At 36.8% G+C, this 26,730-nt stretch overlaps 1 protein-coding gene across 1 annotated transcript; it reads left to right on the top strand.

The window, feature by feature from the left end:
• The first annotated feature begins 4,690 nt into the window (after window positions 1-4,690).
• Window positions 4,691-25,111, top strand: LOC306852832 (vascular endothelial growth factor A-like). Its single transcript, XM_079389931.1, has 8 exons — window positions 4,691-5,601; window positions 9,381-9,423; window positions 10,788-10,984; window positions 12,070-12,143; window positions 16,152-16,184; window positions 17,808-17,888; window positions 19,447-19,650; window positions 21,998-25,111. The coding sequence occupies exons 1-8, from the start codon at window positions 5,518-5,520 to the stop codon at window positions 22,017-22,019; spliced, it is 738 nt and encodes a 245-aa protein (XP_079246057.1). The 5' UTR covers window positions 4,691-5,517; the 3' UTR covers window positions 22,020-25,111.
• Window positions 25,112-26,730: the final 1,619 nt, after the last annotated feature.

Here is a 26,730-nt window from a genome sequence, read left to right as displayed (position 1 = left end):
AAGCCAGGCAAAGACTGTACCATCTGCGACAGCTGAGGAAATTCAGGGTCTCGCCAGCAATCCTGAAAACTTTCTATTCAGGGAACATAGAAAGTGTACTGACTCAGTGCATCTCAGTGTGGTATGGAAACAGCTCCAATCAGGACTGCAAAGCACTACAGAGAGTTGTACGCTTAGCTGAGTGCATCTCAGGGTCTGCTCTCCCCTCTCTGCAGGACATCTACCTGAAACGCTGCAAAAGTAGAGCTGTCAAAATCATCAAGGACTATAATCACCCTGGTAACCGACTATTCACTTTGCTTCCATCTGGTAAGCGCTTCCGTAGCCTGATGGCAAAAACAGAGACTTAGGAGGAGCTTCTTCCCCCAGGCCATCAGGCTCCTAAACTCTAACTCCGTGTCATAACATCACTTGACTCCATGTTAACATCACTATATCAATAAGTTAGTCATAATTTTTTCTACCTCATATTGCTGCTATTTAAATACCCTGTACAACTTTTTTGCACATTCTTTTGCACATTCCTGTTATATTACTATTTATGTCAACAACATACTGACCTGCACATTTATATTTATATTTTTTATCTTTTATTTTACTCTTTTTTTTTTTTTTTCTACTTTTCTTTTTCTTAATATTTTCCTACAATTGCACTGTGCTTGGAGCGGACCTGACCTACATTTCACTGCTGGTTATACTCTGTATAATTGTGTATGTGACAAATAAAAATCTTGAATCTTGAATCTTGAGCTCAGAATTTCTGTAAAAAAAAAAAAAAAAAAAAGTCAGATTACATATAAAGTGTTCAGATTAAACTTTTAAAAGAATTTTGCTCATAATAATCCCCACCACGGTAAAACAAGTATCTTCATACTGCATATATATGCTTCAAAAATTAATTCACTCTAAAAACTGAACCTGCTCTTGAGCAGCTGACAGATTAGGCCTCCATTCAAGAACAAAACATGATGCACTTACATTTTACGGCTTTCTCTTACGGATCTAAAGTGTTTTTCTGTGTCAGAGCTTCCCACACGGCAGTGTTACCACAAGATAAATATTATTATTAAATTCAGCAGTGGAAACTTAAACTTAGCAGGTGCTATAACAGCGTGCTCAGTTTGATTCACAAACAAATGACTCATTTGAATGGTTAAGTGAATCAGATCAGAGAGTCACTCGTATAGATATTTATGGCGCCAGCAGCGGCGTCGACTCCTATGATTCAATAGCAATCACTCGTTGAAAAAGACGATCGAATGAATTCTAGCAAACAAAATAGAATTTAACTTATTCAAATTTAATTAGCTAACATTATCGTGCACTGGATACAGCTCATCGTTTTTATATAAAAGAACATTTTTCTAAAGAGACCGTGCCTAACAGTTAGGCCTAAAGTTCCTCATCAACACTCAATACAGGTGCTGGTCATAAAATTAGAATATCATGAAAAAGTTTATTTCAGTAATACCATTCAAAAAGTGAAACTTGTATATTAGATTCATTCATTACACACAGACTGATATATTTCAAATGTGTATTTCCTTTAATTTTGATGATTATAACTGACAACTAATGAAAGTCCCAAATTCAGTATCAGAAAATTAGAATATTGTGAAAATGTTCAATATTGAAGACCCCTGGTGCCACACTCTAATCAGCTAATTAACTCAAAACACCTGCAAAAGCCTTTAAATGGTCTCTCAGTCTAGTTCTGTAGGCTACACAGTCATGAGGAAGACTGCTGATTTGACAGTTGTCCAAAAGACGACCATTAACACCTTGCACAAGGAGGGCAAGACACAAAAGGTCATTGCTAAAGAGGCTGGCTGTTCACAAAGCTCTGTGTCCAAGCACATTAATAGAGAGGCGAAGGGAAGGACAAGATGTGGTAGAAAAAAGTGTACAAGCAATAGGGATAACCGCACCCTGGAGAGGATTGTGAAACAAAACCCATTCAAAAATGTGGGGGAGATTCACAAAGAGTGGACTGCAGCTGGAGTCAGTGCTTCAAGAACCACCACGCACAGACGTATGCAAGACATGGGTTTCAGCTGTCGCATTCCTTGTGTCAAGCCACTCTTGAACAAGAGACAGCATCAGAAGCGTCTTGCCTGGGCTAAAGACAAAAAGGACTGGACTGCTGCTGAGTGGTCCAAAGTTATGTTCTTTGATGAAAGTAAATTTTGCATTTCCTTTGGAAATCAAGGTCCCAGAGTCTGGAGGAAGAGAGGAGAGGCACATAATCCACGTTGCTTGAGGTCCAGTGTAAAGTTTCCACAGTCATTGATGGTTTGGGGTGCCATGTCATCTGCTGGTGTTGGTCCATTGTGTTTTCTGAGGTCCAAGGTCAACGCAGCCGTCTACCAGGAGGTTTTAGAGCACTTCATGCTTCCTGCTGCTGACCAACTTTATGGAGATGCAGATTTCATTTTCCAACAGGACTTGTTGGAAAATGAAGGTTACACACTGCCAAAGCTACCAGTACCTGGTTTAAGGACCATGGTATCCCTGTTCTTGATTGGCCAGCAAACTCGCCTGACCTTAACCCCATAGAAAACCTATGGGGTATTGTGAAGAGGAAGATGCAATACGCCAGACCCAACAATTCAGAAGAGCTGAAGGCCACTATCAGAGCAACATGGGCTCTCATAACACCTGAGCAGTGCCACAGACTGATCGACTCCATGCCACGCCGCATTGCTGCAGTAATCCAGGCCAAAGGAGCCCCAACTAAATATTGAGTGCTGTACATGCTCATACTTTTCATGTTCATACTTTTCAGTTGGCCAACATTTCTAAAAATCATTTTTTTTGCATTGGTCTTAATTGATATTCTAATTTTCTGAGATACTGAATTTGGGACTTTCATTAGTTGCCAGTTATAATCATCAAAATGAAAGGAAATAAACATTTGAAATATATCAGTCTGTGTGTAATGAATGAATCTAATATACAAGTTTCACTTTTTGAATGGTATTGAAATAAATCGACTTTTTCATGCTATTCTAATTTTATGACCAGCACCAGTATATCCGTATGCAAACTTCCTAATAGAAACTATCTAAATACTCTTCGTGGCATTTAAAACATCAAACAACACGCGACTGAATATTAAATAACTTGAATAACTTGCTGAAGTATTCCTCTTGAGAACTGTGCCCGCTGAAATCTCCTCAGAATTAATCTCCAGATCTTTCTCTCAGGCGCTGATCTCCTTCAATCTAGCAGCGGCCCGCCGGAGACTAAACTAACTCGGACCAGAGATAGAGACACTAAACTAACCCGGGCCAGAGATAGAGACACTAAACTAACTCGGGCCAGAGATAGAGACACTAAACTAACTCGGGCCAGAGATAGAGGCACTAAACTAACCCGGGCCAGAGATAGAGACACTAAACTAACCCGGGCCAGAGATAGAGACACTAAACTAACCCGGGCCAGAGATAGAGGCACTAAACTAACTCGGGCCAGAGATAGAGGCACTAAACTAACCCGGGCCAGAGATAGAGACACTAAACTAACTCGGGCCAGAGATAGAGACACTAAACTAACCCGGGCCAGAGATAGAGACACTAAACTAACCCGGGCCAGAGATAGAGACACTAAATTAACCCGGGCCAGAGATAGAGACACTAAACTAACCCGGGCCAGAGATAGAGACACACAACTACACAGAGTGTAGACCTGCCACGCCTACAACAGCTTTCAGCCGAGATCGGCCCAGATAGAAAGAGCCGTCTGTCAGCCAGAAGTGTTTTGTAGAGTCGGCGCGGCTCTGGCCCATCATCTTCCACCGATTCGTTTGCTATCTGCGCGACGATTCCAGGATTACATCGACAAAATAATCTCGTGGCCAGACATATTATCACACTCCCACGAGTTAATATGTTGTGGCCAGGACAAAACTAGCCTAATTGAACCGAACATATCCCCTCCCGGTCGGAGATCATCTACTCTTCCCTGTGGATGACCTCTGACCTAGTTTCTTTACGATCTGAATTTCTGCGCTTTGAATTTTAAATATTGAATTTAATGTTCCGAATTTCTTCTTCATCTTGAAAACTTGAAGCTGTATTTTTTAAAACTGGATATTTGCATTCAAAGAATTCAGAACAAAAAATCCGCTGTTTGAAAATACATGTCTATTAAAAAAACTGCCATAAAAAAATTCAGTTGTTTCATTTCAAATGTTCATTATTCAAGTTTTAAAAAAATCAAATTCAGAACTATGTTAAATGCCACATTATATTCAGTTTTGTTAAATGACACCTGTCAATAATTAAAATTTACATAATTAAAATTCAAATAGTTTTGTCATATTATAAGCTCCATAATTAGGTAGCTAGACCTACTCAGGTGAGACAGATTTAACTCCTTAAGGAAACAACAGCGCAGTTTCGCGTTTAACTGTTTGCCGCCGCTATCGATCGATCAACCCACATCCAGAAATGAAATTAGCCGTTTTATAATTACCATCCTGTCTGTTGGTAAAAGATCAATTCTTTGCAAAATGCATGCGTGCTTTCAAAAAGAACCCAAAACACCCTGACAGGGTAAAGCACTCAAAAATAGACAGGGGGAGTCGGTTAATAATTGTCCACCTCGCGATGCGCGAGCATTACACCTGTGCGCTTCTGCGCGCGAGCAAAGTCTGCGCGTCAGGAGGAGAAAAAAAAAGAAAAGTTCCACGAGCGCCACGGTGACGCGCGCAGAGTGTGTGAGTCCTGAAGGGCAAATAAGAGACTGGAGAAAACGACCTTAACCATATCAAGGTGCATTTCTCTCGTTCTTATTTCATATAGGCGCATGTGCGTTGACAGTGTAGATTATGTATATGTCGAACATTTGAATTATAAGATCTTGTGTCTGACAAGCAAAGCGTCATCATGGGTTTTGGTGGGCATGATTTCTCTGGTGACCTACAGTAGCACGGGATGCGCCGCACAAAGCGAGTCTGAAATGCCAGACGGGAGACACAGAGACCTTCAGGAGGCTCATAACATCGATTATTGAGGATATATTTATTTGTTACCGGATATATTTCTCTGGACCTTAAGGACGTACTCTAGTGCCACCGGGAATTTTGCTGCGAGGGAGCCGGTATAAATGAAATGCGTGGAATGCATGGAAAACTCTCCTGTAAAATAACATATATTGAGTTATTTATAATAAATACGCCCTACGACCATATTGAGTTGAGCTTCTTAAAAGCCTGATATTATAGCCTACTCAAGGAGTCCCTGTTGTCTATTTGTTCATTTACCTTCTTTAAAACTTAAGATATTTCATTTTTGTCTTTTTTTTTCTCTCGTTAAGCCATGACAGGGATGACAATTGCCTTGTTTTTTGAGAATCTGCTGAGTAAATTGTCATTGCTTGGATTAAAGATGTTGGATTCGGATGTGAAAGTGGAAAAATCATTCATAGAGAATTGACAACTGTAAGGACTGGACGTTGGACCTGCTATATATTATTTACTCAACTATTTCTGACTTTTCTTGGTGAACTCAAACAATGGGGATCAAGCTGAGAGTTATTCTGGGAATGTTTCAGTTCGTCTCATTTACCAGAATACCAACACAATGTGCCAAAACACCGGTAAGTACATGTTTTTAATTATAATAATAATAATATATTTGTTATGATTTTTGTTATGATATTAAATATTAGACAGTAGCATTGCAGTGTTCCTACAGTACTTCTTTTAAAATGTGTAGTCTTCATTTTAAAAAATCTTTAAGTCTTCAAGCTTAAATTGAATGAATTTAACTTATCTGGTCTGTCTTTTATCACACACTTGATAAGTATCTTTTAATTCCTCACTATTGCTTGTAAAATGCACTTTATAGAGCTGAGTTAATGCACAACATACTTCTAGGCATTTTATGTGTTGAAATAACCTGACGGTCATTGACGTTTGGCAGGATGGGAAAGGTGCTGCTTTTAAAGATGTAATGCTCTGATAAAAGCCACCAATTAAGTTATCGGACTTATGTTTTGTGTTTAGTGTTGTCTGAGAACAGATTAAAGCGAGTTGAGGGTGTCAAAGAGCACATTATGGGGGTGTGGCCTGTAATATAATATCAATACATTGTGGTGCAATATAATAATATAAATAATAAAACAATAGCCTATAATATAATGCTAGAATATTTTAAGATTAAAATATATATATATATATATGTAATTTAATAAGCGTATAATATTTTTATGTATTTTATTTAGTTTTTCTCAGTATTCAATATCTACTATACATCGTGGGTGTAAAATAATATTTTGTGTGTTTATTAAAATCATATTTTAATAATATATTTAATTAATATACATGTATTGTTTGTTTGTCCAAAACACTTTTTTTTTTGGCTGGGTCTTAGAAGGATAGACAGTGACGCACGTCTTTTCTTTATCTTCACTTAAACAAGCTTTTGTCAACATGACAGCCATCAGGCCAGGCTATTAGCACCAATAGCGTTGCGAGGTGTGATAGTAGCATATGAAGGCAGGATGGCAGAATGCACTGAATTTGCGCATCTCCGTTGATCGTAAGCGCAGCGGTATGTGGTCGGTGTACGTGTGACCGGAGCTCTGCTTTATGGAAGCATATCATAAGTCTTCGTAATGATGCAGCTCCACTCATCGTTTGTCTGTCGTGTTTAGCCGAAACTTGGTTTATTTATTTTAGACTGCAGTTTGGCTCTAGTATATTTAATTTGAAGATGCTGTGAAATGTAAACCTTCCGAAATGTTGCACTGCATTACATTGCATGCTGCCAGGCTTGGTGTAAGTGCACCTCAAATGCATGGTAAGGTATGGCTTGATTTTCAGAAGTCTAACCTTGTGACCTTTAGGTTTCTCTATGTCACGTGCACAGTGATGTTGAAGTTGCTATTGCCAGGTGGGCAGTGATCAGGGTTGCCAATCCCAGACAAATTTTGTCCTCAAAACTACTCTCGAAAAATTGATTTAGCAATAGTTTTCACTCAGAAATTGCTTGTAAATTTCACAAGTAGCTACAAAGAATAGCCAATAACAAGGGAATTAAGCATTAAAATTTGAAATATAAAGTAAAGAAAATATTTTCTTGTAAAAGATACTTCAATATTCTTTGTTTGCAACTTCAAAAATAAATAAATAGCATTTTATTCATATTCTATTTTGGTACTTTTAATTCTTCCTTTGCTTTTTTGTTGATTTTTAATATTCAGCTATTTTTTTCTAGATAAATTCCTTAAAATGTGAGTAACAAAAATTAATAACACTGTCACAATGTGATACACTGACATAACCATCCATAAAATGCTGTGTCAATAAATTAGTTTTTACATGTTGTCCTTTACCTTACTTACTTTTAATTGTAGTTCTTCTGACCTCAGGACCATTGTTAATACACATCATACTGTTTTATTTTCATTCGCTCTTCTTTCCACAGTCACTCTTGTTTTGTCTTCACACGAACATCATTGTGCAATTTAATCCTTAATGTTTAATCCAAACTCAGTTAAGACGCCTTAAAATCCAATCCCTGATGTGGGCGAAACTCACATAATCTCTAGATTCAAACATGCCCCCCATATTTTCCATAAGGTTCTTAGGTTGCCAGATATTCATTTAAAGGATCAATACACACAAAGTAAAGATAATACATCGTATATACTAAAAAGATCTATCTTCATTGTTCTTTTTCTACAGAAAAACTTTTTGCAGCTCCGGTACATTATAAAAACTAGGCCAAAAAACTTTCCCGCAACTGCATTTTCAAAATAGCGCAAATGTGCAGGAAAACTGCACCTCTGATGGTGATGTCTAGCATGTTCTGTTTGCAATCAAGCATGTGCAGTGAAGTCTGAGACCACTAGTGAAAATATATCTTGCTTTTTTTTCAAATAACATTATCAGCTTAATCATTTAAATGAGGGGATATTAAACAATATAGGCGAATTTCAGAACATCTTAGTATTTGGTTTGTCTCCTTTTGCTTTAATGACTACAGTATTATAACTGACATGAGCAAAACCTGATGATTGTGTTCTCCAGCATGATTTAAGATGATTCAAAGAGCATCTTGTTTCAATAAAAAAAAAAAAAACTTTTGTAGAAAAAAAATCTCATGCATAATGTCAGAAATTGGTTATATTCAATTAATGACCTAGAAATACATTGTAAAAAAATATTTCTGGAAGTTAATTAAGTTAATTTGAAGTAAAGTAAACAAGGATTACCGGAGTATGTATTAGAAAACACTATCTCAGTCTTTCTACTTGAGAATTTCACATTCAATTCAATGTTTCTTTCCATGTATGTGTAATGATTTACTAGCAATTTCTGGGTAACAAAACTACACCAATTTTTTTTGCAGTGAGGTCCAGAATTTTACATCATAGTATATCTCTAATTTTAATTCTTGAATTTCTAAAACATTCTGTTTATTTTCAGTTAAAAAAAAAAAATCCCAGATTGTCCTTGTGGTCTCAGACTTGGATCAGCTATAGCAGTGCCTGATACCTGCTGTTCATTTTGAAAAGCTCGAGTCCATTCACAGACGCCAGACTGACCCACGGGCCTCAGGTGGAGGGATTGTGGGAGAATGAGGCAGCTGAGCTGATGATTGGTGCTCAAACTCAAGGGCTCTTAGAAAGAGAGGGCTGACACAGCCAAATCCTGCCAACTGCTGCTGCAAAAAACCTGGCAGTACTGTGATTTTCAGTGTGTGTGCATTTCAGAGAGAATATGTGTGTGAAAGTGTGTGTGTGCCAGTCGCCTTGCCAGCTCTGAGCTGGCTACTGTATTTCACAATGGCACCGAGGCAGGAGGTAGATGAGGAATTGACTGACTCAACCCTCATATTGCAACACAGAATCAGCAGACGCCTCTCCCCACATCACTGCCGTGCAATGATCTGCCTGTTTTCGGATTAATATTGCACTTAATTACATTAAACCTTTATTTGATGCCAGAATAAATGCACAGAAACACAGGGTATAAACTGAATGTGCTGGCCTATATCAGTGTAAAATCACTTATAATACGATTGTCACGCATGCTTAGAAAAACTACCCACACAGTAAGCAGTCAGACATGGTTCAAGGAAGCCATGTATGTGTGTGTTGTTTGCGCTGCAGTGCAAAGTCTGCTTTCTCCCACAGCGGTGACCTTGTTCCAGTGCATGGACCTCACCGTATAAGGGTGTGAATGTGTGCTAAAATCCACCTTTATGCTGCTCTGGCACAAATAAAGACTAGAAATGCATTATAAGAAAATGTTCTCAGCATTATGTTGACTGGAATCAGCTCTTCATGGCATCATATAGAGTGTGTGCTTTTGTTATTGTCTTTGCTGTATGTTGTGTCTGACGCTTTGTCTGTGTCCTTTCCTCTAGTCAGACCACTGGATGCCAACAGAGAGCCATAAATCTGGAGAAGGTATTGAGTCTTGCTTTCTTTTGTTATCTTATTCTCACAGGTGCTTTACTGATTAAGTGAGGTTACATAATATATAATAAAACAGAGTATTATAATAAAATAACTCATTCTGGTCCTCAGTGCTCATGGCAGAATACCTCTTTGGCAGCTACTGTGTCATTACATTGCACCCATAAAAGCCACCTACAGTAAAAGTTTGGAAAATTTTCTTTTGTTTTAAAGAGAACTTTAATTCAGCAAGGATGCACTGAATTAATCAAAAGTGTCATGAAAGATATTTGAAGTTACAAAAGACTTCTGCAATCAAAAGAATACTGGGGGAAAAAAAATATTTCAAGAAATATATTAAAGCAGCAGCACAGCTGTTTTTAACATTGATAATAATGTCTCTTTAGCAGCAAATCAGCATATTAGAATGATTTCTGAAGGATCGTGTGACACTGTCCACTTTGCATCACAGTATTACATTTTGAAATGTACTTAAATAGAAAACAGTTTAAATTATAATAATAGTTCATAATATTACTGTTGTTACATTAGCGGCTTTTGTACGGTAGCATGTTAACCTTGATTTTAGCAACTATTTATTTTATTGGAAGTCCACTGAAAGAAACAATAATTTAATTAAAATTGTCTTTAAAGCAATAAAGTACTTAAGCAATGCTATATTGTATGAAAAGATGTTTTGGAAAGTTTTTTATGTTGCATTACAGGTGCATTACAGATCAGTTTATTAGTTTCTTTAAAGTACCAGTATATTGGTGCTATTTAAAGGAATGTTCTGGGTTAAATATAAATTACACTCTATAAACAGCATCTGTGACATGCTGTCAATTACCGCAGGAAATAATTTAAATATTTTAGTTTGTAAAAGCAAAGAAATCTTCTCTGACAATGCACTTATTGTACAGTTGATAAATGTTAAAAATGCATACTATTTTGAAAGTACAGCCTGAACTTTATATGTGTTCACATGAGACTGGTGCAAGAGAATCACTTACAAATATGTTGCACCATGTAATGCTTTACGCACATGGATACCAGGCACAGATTGTTTACACTGAGAAAAATCAACCAACTGGAATTCTGTTGATAACACATCTAACAGATATTGCGTCAATAATTTAGATCCTTGCATCAATATTTATGTCTATATAAATTTATGTATAATGTATAATCCCTTTATGCACATGTATAATGTTGTTTTAAATAATGATGAGGCAGGTTGTCTAATTAACCTTCCAGAATGAATGAATGTAAAGTTTATAGAATAGCTTGTCACAGATTCTGTGCTGAACCCGGAACGTTCTATAAAGAGCAAATGGGTGTCTTTCTCAGTGTTATTCATTTATTCTCTCTCTCAGGGGTGAAGTGGTTGGATGTGTATCAGAGAAGCGGATGTCATCCCAGAGAGACACTGGTGGAAGTTTGGCGGGAGTTTCCGTGGGAGACACATCACCTCTTCCTGCCGTCGTGTGTAACGCTGCGCCGCTGCGGAGGCTGCTGCTCCGATGAGGCACTGGAGTGTGTGCCATCACAAACACACACACTTGTAATGGAGGTACATTCACACACAAACTAGTGCACTTAATGCAGGGTTCACACAGGTGCAGTTCCTTGCATTAATTATGGACATGTTCTATAAACATTCGACATCCAGTATTTTTTATTAATAAATGACATTTATTTTGATATTAAGTTATCTAATGCAATGGGATTCATGCATTCTTAAAATGTAGCTGAATTGTCCAAATACTTTTTAGGGACCTCTGTATATAATTACATTCACCATTGTTCAAAAGTTTGAGGTTGGTGAGATTTTTTTGTATGTTTTTGAAATTTTCACCAAGGCTGTATTTATTTGGTCAAAATTACAGTAAAAACAGTATTATTGTGAAATATTATTACAATTCGAAATAACTCTTTTCTATTTGAATATAACTTAAAACTAAATTTATTCCTGTGATGCAAAGCTGAATTTTCAGCATTGTTACTCTAGTCTTCAGTGTCACATGATCCTTTAGAAATCATTCTAATATGTTGATTTGCTGCTTAAGAAACATTTCTTATTATTATCAGTGATAAAAACAGTTGAGCGGCTTAATATTTTAAAAGTGTTGTTTAAAAAAAATCTTACTGGCACCAAACTTTTGAAAGATTTTGAAATTCTTTTCATTTCACCACTCACAGAAACACTCATATATAACACTCACAGAAACCTTTCACACATACATGTACTATTTTACATTCACATGCTTAATGTGGTGGTATGCAACCCTCATATTACACACTCATTTACATGTATACGTCAATAATGACAAATGTTTTGGGGCAAAGTACCTCCACACACAAACACACCCCATATAATGCAAGATCTCAAACCTCACGGCTTAGTATGGTGAATAAAATATCCAGAAAAACACACACACAGAGGACACACAGCATGAGTTAGTCATACATATTCAGTATGGGTAGATGAAGTCTCTAGTGTAATGGATCAGGTTGGATCCTGGTCACGTACTGTATAGACAGATTGAGGGATAAAAGATGGAGTCATTACTATGCAGAACAGATTGTCCGTGTGTGTGTGTGTGTGTGTGTGTGTATGCATTTAAATGCTGACTCCTGCTCTGTTGAACTCCACAGCTCATGAGGACCTCATACATGAAGCATGAACTTGTGCAGCTGCCTTTTATTGAACATAACCAGTGTGAGTGCAGGTGAGATACATGCTCACACACACAAACTGACCTAGCAATGTCAGTAAGGGCAGCATACCATAGACTTATATTCCCTTGTAAAAAAAGTTATATATTTAAAAACATTTACTTCATACTAATTTAAATCTATTAACATATTTACTGACATATTTCTCAAGACTTACTGATATACAAAGTATAATTCAACTTTATTTGGAGTATCACTTGTGCACAATGCACATTTCTTAATCTTAAGCCTAAAATGTGTTATAATATCTCTATTGACGAGGATTGTGTGAATAATATCAGTCTTTAAATGCAAGATATTTCAAGTGTACCTGAAATATACTTGCAAAGTTCCACAGCACAAACAAATACTTCAGGATATGTAGTATTTTAGTGGGACTTCAGCACTACTTCCGGAACAATTAAAGTGCATTAAGTCCAAATTTAGTTGTTCCAATTTAGCAGACTTTGAGTATACCAGTATACTAAATAGCATACTAAAAGTGCAATTGCAGGGTAATTTTATTAAGCACATAAATGTGACCCTGGACCACAAAACCAGTCTTAAGTCGCTGGGGTATATTTGTAGCAATAGCCAAAAATACATTGTATGGGTCAAAATGATCTATTTTTCTTTCCAAAAATTATTAGGATATTAAGTAAAGATCATGTTCCATGAAGCTATTTTGTAATTTTCCTACCGTAAATATATTATGACTTAATTTTTGATTAGTAATATGCATTGCTAAGGATTTCATTTGGGCATCTTTAAAGGCACTTTTCTCAGTATTTATATTTTTTGTTTTTGCACCCTCAGATTCCAGATTTTCAAATAGTTGTATCTCAGCCAAATATTGTCCTATCAACAAACCTAACAAACCTGAAATTGTCCTTTCATCCTAATAAACCACATATCAATGAAAAGCGTATTTATTCAGCTTTCAGATGATGTATAAATCTCAGTTTTGAAAAATTGACCCTTATGACTGGTTTTGTGTATTTGTAGTATACTTAGCATGAGATAAATGTACTTCAAATACATTTTAGTATATTTATTTTTTAGGGTTGTTTTAATATAAAGCTAATTATTATGAATCACAGACCATCTCAAACCCTAAGGGGCAGTTCAGATGACATAATCTTGTGTTTAGAAAATTCTAGACAAAGCACTATGAAATGGAACGGTAAAAGCTGAACTACTTTTAATTTGATGCACCACCCTAAAATCACTGTGCTTGTGGTGCCAAACACTGAAAAACAACGATGCAACATCGAAGACTATGCATTTGAGCAGAAATTTAAAAACGGAAACGAACAGAACATGTTCTGAGCAAAAGGCCCTTAACCCTAACTAAACTAAATAATTTTGTATTTGTAGAATAATAAAATCACTTATATGGAAATCCTTATAATTACTAAAAATCAGATCATTATAAAAACCTGAAAAGTTAAGAAAAAAGACTTTGAAATGGTTAGGTTTTTCTCTGGTTTTGACATCAAAACAAACCTGTATAACGAGTAAGACATGCTTTTTTATACACTAACATTGTATACACTTTGGGATCAGTTTGTTTTTAAATAGATTAATACTTTTATTCAGCAAGGATGCATTAAACTGATCAAGAGTGAGAGTAAATACATTTTATGGTTAAAAAATGTTAATCAAAGACTGTTCATCAAAGATCCTGAAAAATAAGTATTATTAAGCAGTACAACTCTTTTGTTGATTTTGATTGCTTCCATTGTCCTCATTTGTAAGTCGCTTTGAATAAAAGCGCCTGCTAAATGACTAAATGTAAATGTACAACTGTTTTAAACATTGATAATAACAAGAAATGTTTCTTGAGCAACAAATATTAGAATGATTTCTGAAGTATCGTGTGACACTGAAGGATGCAGTAATGATGCTGAAAATTCAGCTTTGCATCACAGGAATAAATTATATTTTAAAACATATAGAAAAGCATTATTTTAAAATGTAGTAACATTTCCTAATATTACTGTTTTTACTGTATCATTTTATCAAATAAACGCAGCCTTGCTGAGTTAAAGAGACTTCTTTCAAAAACATTTTAGAAAATCTTACTGACCCTAAACTTTGAATGGTATCAAAAATCATTGAATGATAAAAGAGCACAGTTTACACAACTTTATTAATTGTCAGGTTATTAAGCACGATTACTAGAATATTTACTATATTTATGAACCATTTTACCCTTGAAAACTCTCAGAAAGAATGTTTTGTCACATTTTGCCAACTTGTTCGGGGAATTTTGTCCCCTAAGAATAGCAGTGCCCCCACACACACACCCCAATCCAAAGCCTATCTGACTTTCAGATCACCCCTCACACACACAAATGCACTTCCACCCTGTTTGTCACATGGGGAATGACCCCATCTCCCCACAGACTACTTCCTGAACCCAGTCACAGAAAGTTGTCACCCCCGAACCACTCTTTTGTTGGCGTGTAGCCGAGCTGTCAACATCAGCTCTTTATCGGCTCATTGTGAGGTTCTCCTCAAAAGCCTTTTCAGAGGTTGTGGGGTTCGGATTAAGGCCAGGGGTGGAGCCGAGCGTTCGGTAAGAGCATTTACATGCGCTCACCTCTCTATCCTCTCTTTGTAATACTGATCTGCCCCGTACACACTGAACTCACCACTGTTGACCAACCCTGAGTTCCTTAAACACCCACGCTAACCACACGGGCAACCACCCAACATTATTAACTGCGCCCAGTCCGAGGCTCACGTTATCATGCGATAAAACATTTATCTTACTCATAATGTTTACACTCTCACATGCTAGAACCATTATCTTGTGATAAATATATATGCACATTCAAGTGCTACTAACATTAACATTAAAATTCTGATCTACATTATCTCATGTGGAAGTATGCAGAGTGATAAATACTAATTTAGATGTTGTGGATGGTAGTTATGTGGTTGCTTAAGCATTTTGGATGGATACCAGGATGTTCTGGGTGGTTGCTTACTGGCCCAAGTCATATCTTAAAGGAGTGGTTCACCCAAAGATGAAAATTTGTTGATAATGTACTTATGCTCAGATCAACCAAGATGTAGATGAATTTGTTTCTGCCTCGCAACAGATTTGGAGAAATTTGGCATTACATCTAATCACCAATGAATCCACTGTAGTGAATGGGTGCCATCAGTAGAAAGTCCAAACACCTGATAAACACATCACAATAATCCACAAGTAATCCACACCACTCCAGTCCATCAATTATCATCTTGTGAAATGAAAAGCTGTGTTTATAACTTATGACTCTCATTGTGACGGCAACCATTCACTGCAGAGGATGTATTGGTGAACAAGTGGTGTAATACTAAATTTCTCCAAATCTGTTCCAACGAAGAAACAAACACATCTACATGTTGGATGGCCTGAGGGTGAGAACAGTTTTAGCTCATTTCAATTTTTGGGTGAATGATTACTTTAACTTCTCTTGAAAAATTGATTGAGTCACTAAAAGAACATTTGGAAAGTTTAGAAATCAATCCATTTTGACAAATTTGTGTTGCTACAGCAAATAGAAGACACTAGTTTAAATGTATAACAAGCAGCATTTTATTGTTCACCAATCAGTGATGTATTAACACATCCAGATTGCAAAACCTTTTGTAAAATAATCTTATTACTCCCTCAATTCAATGTGATTTTATACCTCATTTGCAACACAGCAAAACTAGATTTTGTTCTCATTGTAAGTGCTTAAAATAACTTGATTAATGTATGCATGTAGTTTTGTTGCTTTGTGTTGCACCACTTGCACTCAGAGTGGAAATAATTGATGCTCGCTTTTTTTTTAGCAGCACAGAACAAGTTAAGCCTCCAGAGTTGAATTCTTATTGTTAGGGGTTTATTTAAAATGATAAAATATGAGCAATAATAACAGTACTTGAATAACCCTGTGTGTATGCTGTGATCATGTTTGATCTTTCCTTTAATTGTAAATTTCATTATCATTTTGTTTTTACTGTATGTATTTTCCCTACAGGCTAAAAGCGAATCTTTATGCAGAGCCAACCAGGTAAACTGTTTATTTGTGTTTATTTGTGTGTGTGTGTGCGAGAGAGAGAGAGAGAGAGAGAGAGAGAGAGAGAGAGAGAGAGAGAGATGAAGGTTCGCCAGCAGTATGAACACCATTTGCCATCTTTTCCCTTTGCCCCACTGCAAACACACTCACACACTCATATACACATACAACTCCATGGAGATGGTTGCATGGTGAGTTAATTGTGTGTGAAAGGCAGAAGTGGTTCAGTCTGTTCTGCTCTGATACTAGTTTACGCTGACCCTAATGTTAAAGAGAACAGCTACTGCTTTTTCCAAATATCTTTTTCACAGTCCTGTCCCAGACACTCTTGACCAAAAACACAAATCTGATTTCTTAGAAAAGTAATTGCACACTCCTCAGGGAGCCACGCGATTTGAAGCATCATTCATGCCTGTTGCACAAACCGTGTGGGATGGCGTTTTATATTTAGATTTTTCAAACAACTAATGATACTTTTACACCACTATTTTTGACAATTTCATTTCAAGATTGAGCCACATTCAAGTGTGTATACTGATAATAATATATGCTAATTATAACCAATAGTGGCATTAGAACTGTGATGAGAGCAGACAGTAATTCATTAAAAATGTATTTAAGTGTGTAGTGTGTGAACTTGGCATTGGTCCTCATGTTCACACTTCTCTTTGCTGTGAAATCAGTTTTTACAAGTAATTCTCCCCTTTTATTGCCAATGGACTGTCAGTCTGTTCATTTAAAGTGGATTTTTTTTTGGTACAACCTACATTTTTGGAAAAAGATCATTTGAAAAAGAATAAAAGAAAGAGAAAAAAGAAAGAAAGAAAAAAATGATTGGCATAGGACAAAATAAAGAATCGGAGTAAGATTGATATGGGATAAAATAAAGAAGCTGTTTAAATTTCCAGTGAGCAGTAGAATATGTTTATGTAGACAAAGATACTTTAGTAATGCACCGGAATACATTGTATGATTTTGGGCTGTCCCAAAAGACAACCAACGTGAAACAATCAAGGCGATTTCTTTCATTATGGCTCCTAAAGGTTTTATTATTTTATATTAACTTGCATTATAGCTTACGATTCAATATGTGTCATCATCGTACATTCTACATGTCGCACCCAAGTTTTAATAGATCTATGTCACACATGTGGTTTGTAATGATCTTATAAGGCTGTCTGTAGGCATAAAACACTGCATTTATCATTTGAAAAAAATCTCTGACTTCTAAAAGACATAATCATTAGGTTTGGTGTGTGTGTGTGTGTGTGTGTGTGTGTCCAGCTGGCGTGCGTCTTGCACTGTTGGAAGGGAGTCAGAACCCAGAACCCTCCTTTGTTGGGAAATGGAACAGAACATTCATTTTATTGCTTAATTAGGCCACTGGCCCCTGAGGAGCCTCACCGAGACCAGGGCTAAAGAGTCACAAGAATTAAGACTTGATAAAGTCATCTCAAGACTCTCTGAATGAAATATCTTAATTAAAAACGTGAAATGCAGTTTAATACTTTTTATGCTGACATAACATGTTTGTGTAAATACATTTTAGCTGAGTCATGATCATATTGTACTTTATCTATTTATATTTAATATTTAATATATTTTGTATTTTTTTAGGCAAGGCCCACAGACAACAAGAAAAGGCAGAAAGCGGCAAAGGGGGAAACCAAAGCGAAAGAAACACATGGGGAAAAAGCCGTAAGTTCATCATTTCCTATTACAAAACAAAATACTGCCATGTTACATAAAAAGTATATTTTCTAATATAATATAAAAATTATATTCTCAAATGAATCTTATTTTCAGACTGTTTACATATTTTTACTGGAAAACACGAAAAAAGTACTGATTAATAAAATGCCATGGTATTTATATTTCCACTTTAAATTGCTTCAAAGAATACCATGGCACATTTTGGTACCTTTTTGTTATTGTAGAAATTACTAATGATAGACATTTAATAGAAGCAGTTTAGCAAGATGCTTAATAATTAATCTTTTTTTTTTGCCTTAATTTATTTAGTACCATCAATATTATTAAATATTCAAATCTATTTCGAAGCAACAATGTACATGAATCCCATAGATGCATTTCTGGGCAATGAGAGCTTAAGATTTTCTTTGAAATCCCTATTTTTCATACATGCCATATTGCACGTTTATGCATGCAACATTGACTTCTACTCAGACAACAATTAATTAATTCTGGTCAGGGAAAGAATTCAACAGTTCCGCTCCTTCCTTTTCTACTTTTGCTTTTTCGTCATTGGTTTTTGGTGAGGGCAAGTGGAGGATGCTTCTTTTGGACCATCTTTCCCTCCCTGCTATCCATCATCTACTCCTCCATGGATGGAGTCAGTGGCAAGTGTGAAATCAGGCTAATTTGGCAGCCAGAACGCCCCTCCCTTTTCCTCGTCCTCCTGTCCGCCGGTTCTATCAGCCTCTCAAACCACTTCCACACAATGATTGATTTTCTTCCTTAATTAACTCTCACCCATACACTTCTCTCCAGTTTTGGTTTAGTTAAAAAAGGAAAGAGGGGAAAAAACAGCCCCACCAGCCCACCATCCCATCAGAGATGTCACACAATGAGATATCAAAGAACTGGCGGCCATAGACACTATCCAGAGTATATCTGAGGTGCCGTCCAAAAAGAAGATCAGGGCTGTGCATGTTCAGAATGCATTATGGGTCCTTTTGTGCTTGCTACTGAATTTAATTTCAAGCCTAATGTGGAGATGCAGGCTTGGGTCTGGTTTTGCAAAGTTAATGATTGCAAGGACCGACGTGCTCTTTGTCCATTGTCGCGGTTTTACATAATTCTCTTGGAGCCGGATTTGTCAGAACCAGTATTATAATCAGAATTGTGTTACTCAATTACTTGGAGTCTTTTCTTACTATTTTAAAATTCTTCCTGACTTTAGGACCTCTTTACAGTTTTCACAACTTGAAACTGAAATCAAAGAATAGTTTGCCAAAAATGACATTGTGTCATAATTTACTTATTCTCATACTGCACTCTCAGAAAAAGGAGCAAAAGCTGTCACTGGTACCTTTTCAAAACTTTCACCTTTATACTGTATTTACTCCCAAAAGATTCATATTAGTATCTTTTAGTACATATTCATGCCTTTTAAAAGCTTTGGTACTTTTTAATGTAAAATAAATAATAGCAACTGTTCCTTTAAGGCATATGAAGGTCATGCACTCTTTATTTCACACCATCAGCTGATTTTTTTCTCTTCTCGTGCCAACAGGACTCTCATGCCAACTACACCCCCTCCTCCTCCCCCTCCCACTCTACCGCCTAACTCCGCCCCTCCACCACCTGCCAGAGAGGCGTGTCCACAGTGCCCCACCCGCAGGATGACATCACAGCCTCCCTCTTGTGAATGCAGGTGCAGTTTGAGGGAGGTGAGCTGTACAAAGAGAGGGAAGACACTTAACCACCACAGCTGCCGGTAAACACACACACACACATAGTATCCAACTAATTCAAATGTAGCTTATTGTGCTAAAAATAGACCCTTACACACAATGGCATGCCCTCCATTTGGGAGTTTATTGCACAAGGAAGTGTTTCTCCATCTGTGACCTGCAGAAAAGAAAAAGCATTTGATAGCATTTGACACACACACACACACACACACACATAGTTCTTTATACATAAACAGACTAAAAATTACAAAACATATTTGATATTTTTTGACACACACACACAGTTCTATATATATATATTTGACTCTATATCTGTATGTGTATATACATATAGACTATATTGCCAAAAGTATTGTCACCTCCTTCTAATGAACATGTTTGACTACTTTAGTCATTTCTATGAGTACAAATCTTAATGTTTAAGCATATAATGATATTCTATGGAATTGTGTGCTTCTAATTTTATAGCAACAGTTTGGACAGGACCCTTTTTTATTCTAACATGACAGTGCCTCTGTGTATAAGGCACTGTTCAAAAAGACATGATTGATTCAGTCAGTGTGGAAGAACTTGACTGGTCTGCAGAAAGCCAAGTCCTGATCCCAGCTGAACTCCTCTGGTGTGACTTTAAATGCAGACCTTGAGCCAAAAAACTCATCACCAAACACCAATGACTTGTACATAAGGGTACTGTCATTTTAAACACGTCCAAAACTGTTGCAACAGAGATGGAAATACAATTTTTAAATACATGAATTATGTTTCCATCTTTGTTGCCACAGTTTTGTTAGTGCCTTTTTCTGTTCTAAAGTAGGGGGTGTCCCAACACTTTTGTCCTTATAGTGTCTATACAAGTCATTGGTGTTTAGTGATGAGTTTTTGGCTCAAGGTCTGCATTTAAAGTCACACCAGAGGAGTTCAGCTGGGATTAGGACTTGGCTTTCTGCAGACCAGTCAAGTTCTTCCACACTGACTCAATCAATCATGTCTTTTTGAACCGTGCCTTATACACAGAGGCACTGTCATGTTAGAATAGAAAAGGGTCCTGTCCAAACTGTTGCTATAAAATTAGAAGCACACAATTCTCTAGAATATCATTATATGCTTAAACATTAAGATTTGTACTCATGGAAATTTCTAAAGTAGTCAAACATGTTCATTAGAAGGGGGTGACCCAATACTTTTGGCAATATAGTGCAGTGGTTTTCAACTCCAGTCCTCGCATCCCCCCCCCCCCCCCCCCCCCCCCCCGCTCTGCACATTTTGCATGTCTCTGTTGTTTAACACACCTGATTCAGATCATCAGCTCATTAGAAGAGAGTTCCATGAATGAACTGTGTTCTGATTGACATGCTCCCTACACAGAGTTCATTGCTCCCTACTCCCTAAGCATGAGAAATCCATTGACGTTTACTTCACTTCGGAACTTATTTATTCACTGATTTATTCACGGATTTACGCTACGCCACCGCCAGCGCCATAACACTCACAGACGAAACTTACTAGTGAAGTGAGACAAAATATACCTCTGTAAATAAATACAATTTAAATTCACGTCTCGCACACTTCAATGCCCTTTGAATGGAACATATACGCTCGCTTCGAACTGGAATCATGGTGGAATATCCTGTGATGTCCACTTTGCAGGGCACTTACGGTCGAATAGAACAAAGGTCTGAAGTGAAGAAAGAAACATACAAAATGTGCAGAGCGGGGGGGGCGCGAGGACTGGAGTTGAAAACCGCTAATATAGTGTGTGTGTAATATATATATATATATATATATATTAGTCATAGTTATAGTTGTTGGTTGCTGGTGGTTTCCAAACTCTTGATTTCTCCATGCCCTTTATTTTTGCTAGAGCTCTAATTGACTTCCTCTCTTCTTTTAGCATCCAAATTGCTTGCTTTTCTCTCAAAGTCAGCTCCCTCATCTTCATCCTGGTTTGTGTGTGTCATCATCGAATGCAAGATTCAGAATACAGAATTAATGGATATAACTGATACAACACATTCCCTGCTTTTAATATCTGAAGAATTAATGCAACAGGACACAGCTGATCACTTAGAAAGACATGGTTCCAATACTTATGCTCACATCAGATAGAGGGCAATATATATATATATTCAAATATTGTGTATAATCACTATTTTTTACTGTATTTGGATCAAATAAATGCAACCTCGGTGAATATAAGAGCCTTCTTTCAAAAACATTTCAAACATTACCAGTCCTGAACTTTTGATCAGTAGTTTAACAATTGTTATGCATTACCATTGTGGTTACAATTGCTTATGAAAGGCTTGAAGTAAAGTGTTGCTCAGTATTTTTAACACGAGTAATCTCTTTCCTCCTCTCATTCTCTTTCAGATGTGAAACCCAAAGCGAATAGTGAAATCAAACCACCCGTATAATCCACCGATCAAACTTTGCACAGCTTTGAGGAGGTCAAAGGTTTGCTTATTCTTTTGTCACGGACTCTGAAGTTTGGGTCTCACGCAAAAAGAGGGTTTGCAATCGGGAACAAACCACAAACCCACCCCCTGGCCCATCTGGCTATGTCCCACACACTATTACGACAGTATTAGACACATATTCACTCATTCTGTACCATGTGTATACGGGAATATCACCAGATCCTACTGTTGAAGTCTTTTGCCATTATGATCCAAACTTCAGATCACCTTTAACCATTTGACACTGTATTATGGACATTCAGTGGGTCAGGCGTATCGCTGGAATATTCAGTGCGCTAAAAGTGAACCATAGTGTTCTCATTAAGCTTTATCCAAAACCAATTTGGGGATTTTGTTCAGCTTCAATGGATCCTCATAGGCATGGACACAGCTAGTGTGATGCTAAGGATGACGAGTGCGCTGAGAACTTTCAAAGGGAAAACTGAATAAGGAAGGAGTCCTTTTTCCTACCAAACTACTTAAAGTGGAGAGTTTTCGATGGGATGGATGTTGACAGATCTTCAATGTTGAGAGAACTCAAGTGTTTCACTACACAAACAGAGTATCTCATCCTGAGAACATCCCCGACGTCTCCTCTGACCGTCCGCATGTGATAAATGGATGGATGGGTCAATTAGACGGATCGACGGGTGTCTGTGTGGTCTGAATTGTACATAATAAGGATCTGTGCGTCTATCCTAATTTATTCCTGGCCTCTATAAGTCCATAATGTGGCTTCACAGACTGTATCAATGAGTCTTTTTGTGTTTGTTTGATTAGCTTTTTGTTCAGTTCCTTCCTTTGGGAATTGAAAGCTTTTTCCCACTGGCTAGCCAGTGAGAAGAATGCCAATCGTAGTCTCTTTCTTTATCCCTTTTCACTTCATCTGTCTCTTTTTCATTCTTTCTCCCTCACACACACAGTCATGCGTACACATACAAATGCAAGCAGGTAAATATAAGCTTTTCTGTGTTGATACTGAAAGAAGAATTTATTTTTATCTTATTCGTTTTGTAAAGAATACTAATGTTATTGTAGTCCATTTTGTTTTAAAGAATGTTTCTTTTATGTATCTCTGTTAATCCAACCTATAGAGTCAGGCTGGGTGGCCGGCTGTGTGTTGAATTTGAGTAAAAAGCTCTGAAAGTCTTTAGGAAAAGGGAAATGCTTTTTCTGTTTGTGTTAAGTCAGTTTTAATCATCTCGCAGCATTGGGAGTATGATGTATTTATTTTTTATATTGAGATGCATTTTGTATTATGCTTTGCAATGTTTCTTTTGGGACGTTTAATTATCTGCTGCGACTGATGATTCGAGAATATTCAGTATTTTTGGCTGATTTCCTCAGAATCGTGCAGCTCGGATAATGTAGCTGTCAGTCGATGTTGAGGATTGTTAGTTTCCATCGATGCCAGAGTCTGCGAACGTGAAAGAATCGCTTATTTTTTTAATGGTGGTCATTTAACCAAACACTTCTTTCCACCATATATGTAGCATTATTGAATGAAATATGAATTTCAAGAGCAAGGCTGACCTCACTTTAAGTGATTTCTCAGATTATTTATTTAGTCATTATCTGCAATAATGTAAATTATTAGGATCCCTCAGCACCCTTTCACTCTTCAGACTACGCAGATATAAGATATCCACGAGTTATCAGCATTCCCAAACTACTGATCTGTGTTAAAGTCAACAAGAAGCAACCCATTTTACTTCAGTGTACTGAAACTGGTCTTCAGTGAGAAAAAAATATGTAGAGTGGCACTTAATTTTATGCATTGGCAGTTGATTGAATGGTGCATTAAAAAAAATGTTGCAGGATTTACTACAATTTTCACTCAGAAATTCCTAGTAAATTTCACAAATGGTAGGTAACACAATAAATTTAACGTGAAATTTTGAAGTAGAAAGACTGAAATAGAATTTTCTTGTAAAACATCAGCCAATAATCTTTCAATTTGAAAAAAAAAGTGGGTGTTCCAAAACAAAATGGAGCAAAACCTGAATCCCTAATTAGCTGTTTGACTATTCGTTAGCATTATCCAATAGCCAACATGGCCTAAGTGACATCAGCGGGAAAGGAAAGTTGTTTCAGAGACAGAGCAAGTTATTTTTAATGTAAGATGCGAATGCAAATATTTCTTTCCTTAAGACCAGGAATGTGTAAATGAAAGTAAACAGGGTTGATTTTGAGTTCATGTTGACTTAAAGGTCTTCTCTGTGTGAACTATGTTGTCCTGTTTCCTCGTCTATGATGACTGGCTTTCCTTCAAATCTATTGCCGCTGTGAAATGTTCCGTGTGAAATATCCTGTACTATAAACGTAGCATTTTCTCTCTCTCTCAAAAGTAACATGTATCAACTACCTCTGTGTCTGTACAGTTAACGTAACTATCACAATAAGATTATAGAACCGTGAAAATATATAAAACACATACACAAAATGCATACCATATGAATGTACCGGCAGAACTTCAGTGTTTCCGATCTCTTCTGTGTAAAGATAATTCCAGAACCCTGTCGCTTTGTTCCGAGATTTTGTGCGTAGAACCATATCTGTCCGATATGTATCCAGGTAGATCAAGACCCAACAGAACCCAATCTGCACCACAGTCTATACACGATATAAGCTTTGAGTGTTTGAACGTAGTTAATAATGGTTATTGCTGCTACCATCTGTGCCCAATTCTCCTGTGTGTGAACATGTGTATAATATTTGTTACAGAGAGGCATAACCTGCTCTGCTTTATGTCTACAATGTGTATAAATTCAAACGTAGGTCAGATCACACATACAGTATATACAAAACACAACAGCCATAAAGCAATGTGCTATATATTAATATAAATAAAGTGAAATGTCTTATTTTTGAGATAGATTTGTGATGATTTGGTAATTCTGAAGTGTCAAAATTTACCACAGTATTGGGTGAATCTCATAAAACTTGTTAAAAACATGTCTGGGTCAGATTTCAAATCAAAATTGTTTTAAAATCAAAAGAAAAAAAGTCTGATTTTTGTTATTTTCATTATGCATCTCGTTACTGTATTGCAAACAAAGATATATATATATATATATATATATATATATATATATATATATATTTTTTTAAAGATATATATTTCTATATTCATAGAATATATTGGGCAACATATAAAATAAATGCATTACAGAAGTGTTTATTGTATTGTCTTGTGTAATTTAATTTTTGTAGTTTATGAACAGAAAATCATTGTATTACAGGGGTAAAACTCAAAAGTAATATCTGATTATAAAATATAGAATTTGTCATGAAAATAATGTTTACAATGCAAAAAATCTTAATGGTCTTAAAAATAGACTTCATTTTTGTGGTGAAATGTGACCTGGACATGGTGATGTGAGATTGGATCTATAGTGGAAATATGGTCTATAACTGGACATGTAACATGATTTGAAGAAGACATTGACCTTGGATGTAACATGGTACATGTGAATAGTAATCATTTAGTACCATACTTTATACATATCGAAGTACTATAGTCTTACTATCTGATAAAATCACTGTACCATGATAATGTAACAGTAGTTTTCTGTAGGGAAAGCACATATTTGCTTTAGTCTTTGTTTTATTCTCAATTCAACCTCCCTGTTTTGTGTCGTCCACCCCCTCCCTTCTCTTTTCCTGCCGTTTAACGGTAATGAAAGATAAACAATGTGATAATTATCACCTGGGTCTGGGAGTCTCGAGCAGAGGGCCGCCAGCACCGTAATGATGTGAGAAATAATATTATCTCTCTCCCTCCTCTCGCTTGACTGCTGCTGAGTCAGACTTGCTCACACACACACACACACACACACACACACACACACACACACTGCTTAATGCTAATGCCACCTGCCCAGTGCCTGTGGAACCGCACAAACCTTACCTGATATCTCTTGTCTGATGATTCACTGATACTTGTTTTATTCTCTCTTTCTAGGCTTTTAACAGGAGTGATACATCTGAAGACATGCTGCTAAAAATACATGCAGCGCTACCAGTGAATCAGTCCTTCTCACAAAGAAATGTCTGGCTCAAATCAAATCAAATAAAAAAGTAAAGTAAAATAAAATAAAATTATAAAACAAATACGAAAAAATTTATAAAAACCACTTACCGTAAAAAAAACAATTTTCAGTGTACAAAGTTTTTATGAGACTCTATTCATAAATCTAGTCAAAATCTAAACGTTCTGCCATATTTCAGACTCAAACAAGGGTTTTTGTTGGCCTGTGCTTGCTGACAGTTTTGTAAAGGTCAGATTTTATCATGCTGAGTGGCAGTGGCGCTTTTATTCACTGTCTGGTCCCCTCATCACACTCTCAAATGGGATTTTGTATTAATAGAGAGCCAGACATCTGATTCCAGTGACATTATCAAAACAGAACATCCTCTCCAGCGCATCACCTGCAGCGAGACGCAGCGAGACGCTGGAGAGCCAAGTTCTCATATAAATATTTCACAGCATGTTTGATGACTGTGCGTGATGCAGCGAGGCCGTGCATGTGGGGTGGTGGTGGGGGGTGCAGCAGTCTGCATTTATGGATTTATGTCTGAATTCAGTGCTTGACTGTTTCCAAATATGTGTGTGTTTGCTCAGAGTGTGTGTAGACTCATTTTGAG

This window comes from Barbus barbus, assembly GCF_936440315.1.
Source record: "Barbus barbus genome assembly, chromosome: 33".
Classification (NCBI taxonomy): Eukaryota; Metazoa; Chordata; class Actinopteri; order Cypriniformes; family Cyprinidae; genus Barbus; species Barbus barbus.
The sequence above is the reverse complement of the archived record's forward strand: the minus strand, read 5'-3'. Positions and strand labels throughout refer to the sequence as shown.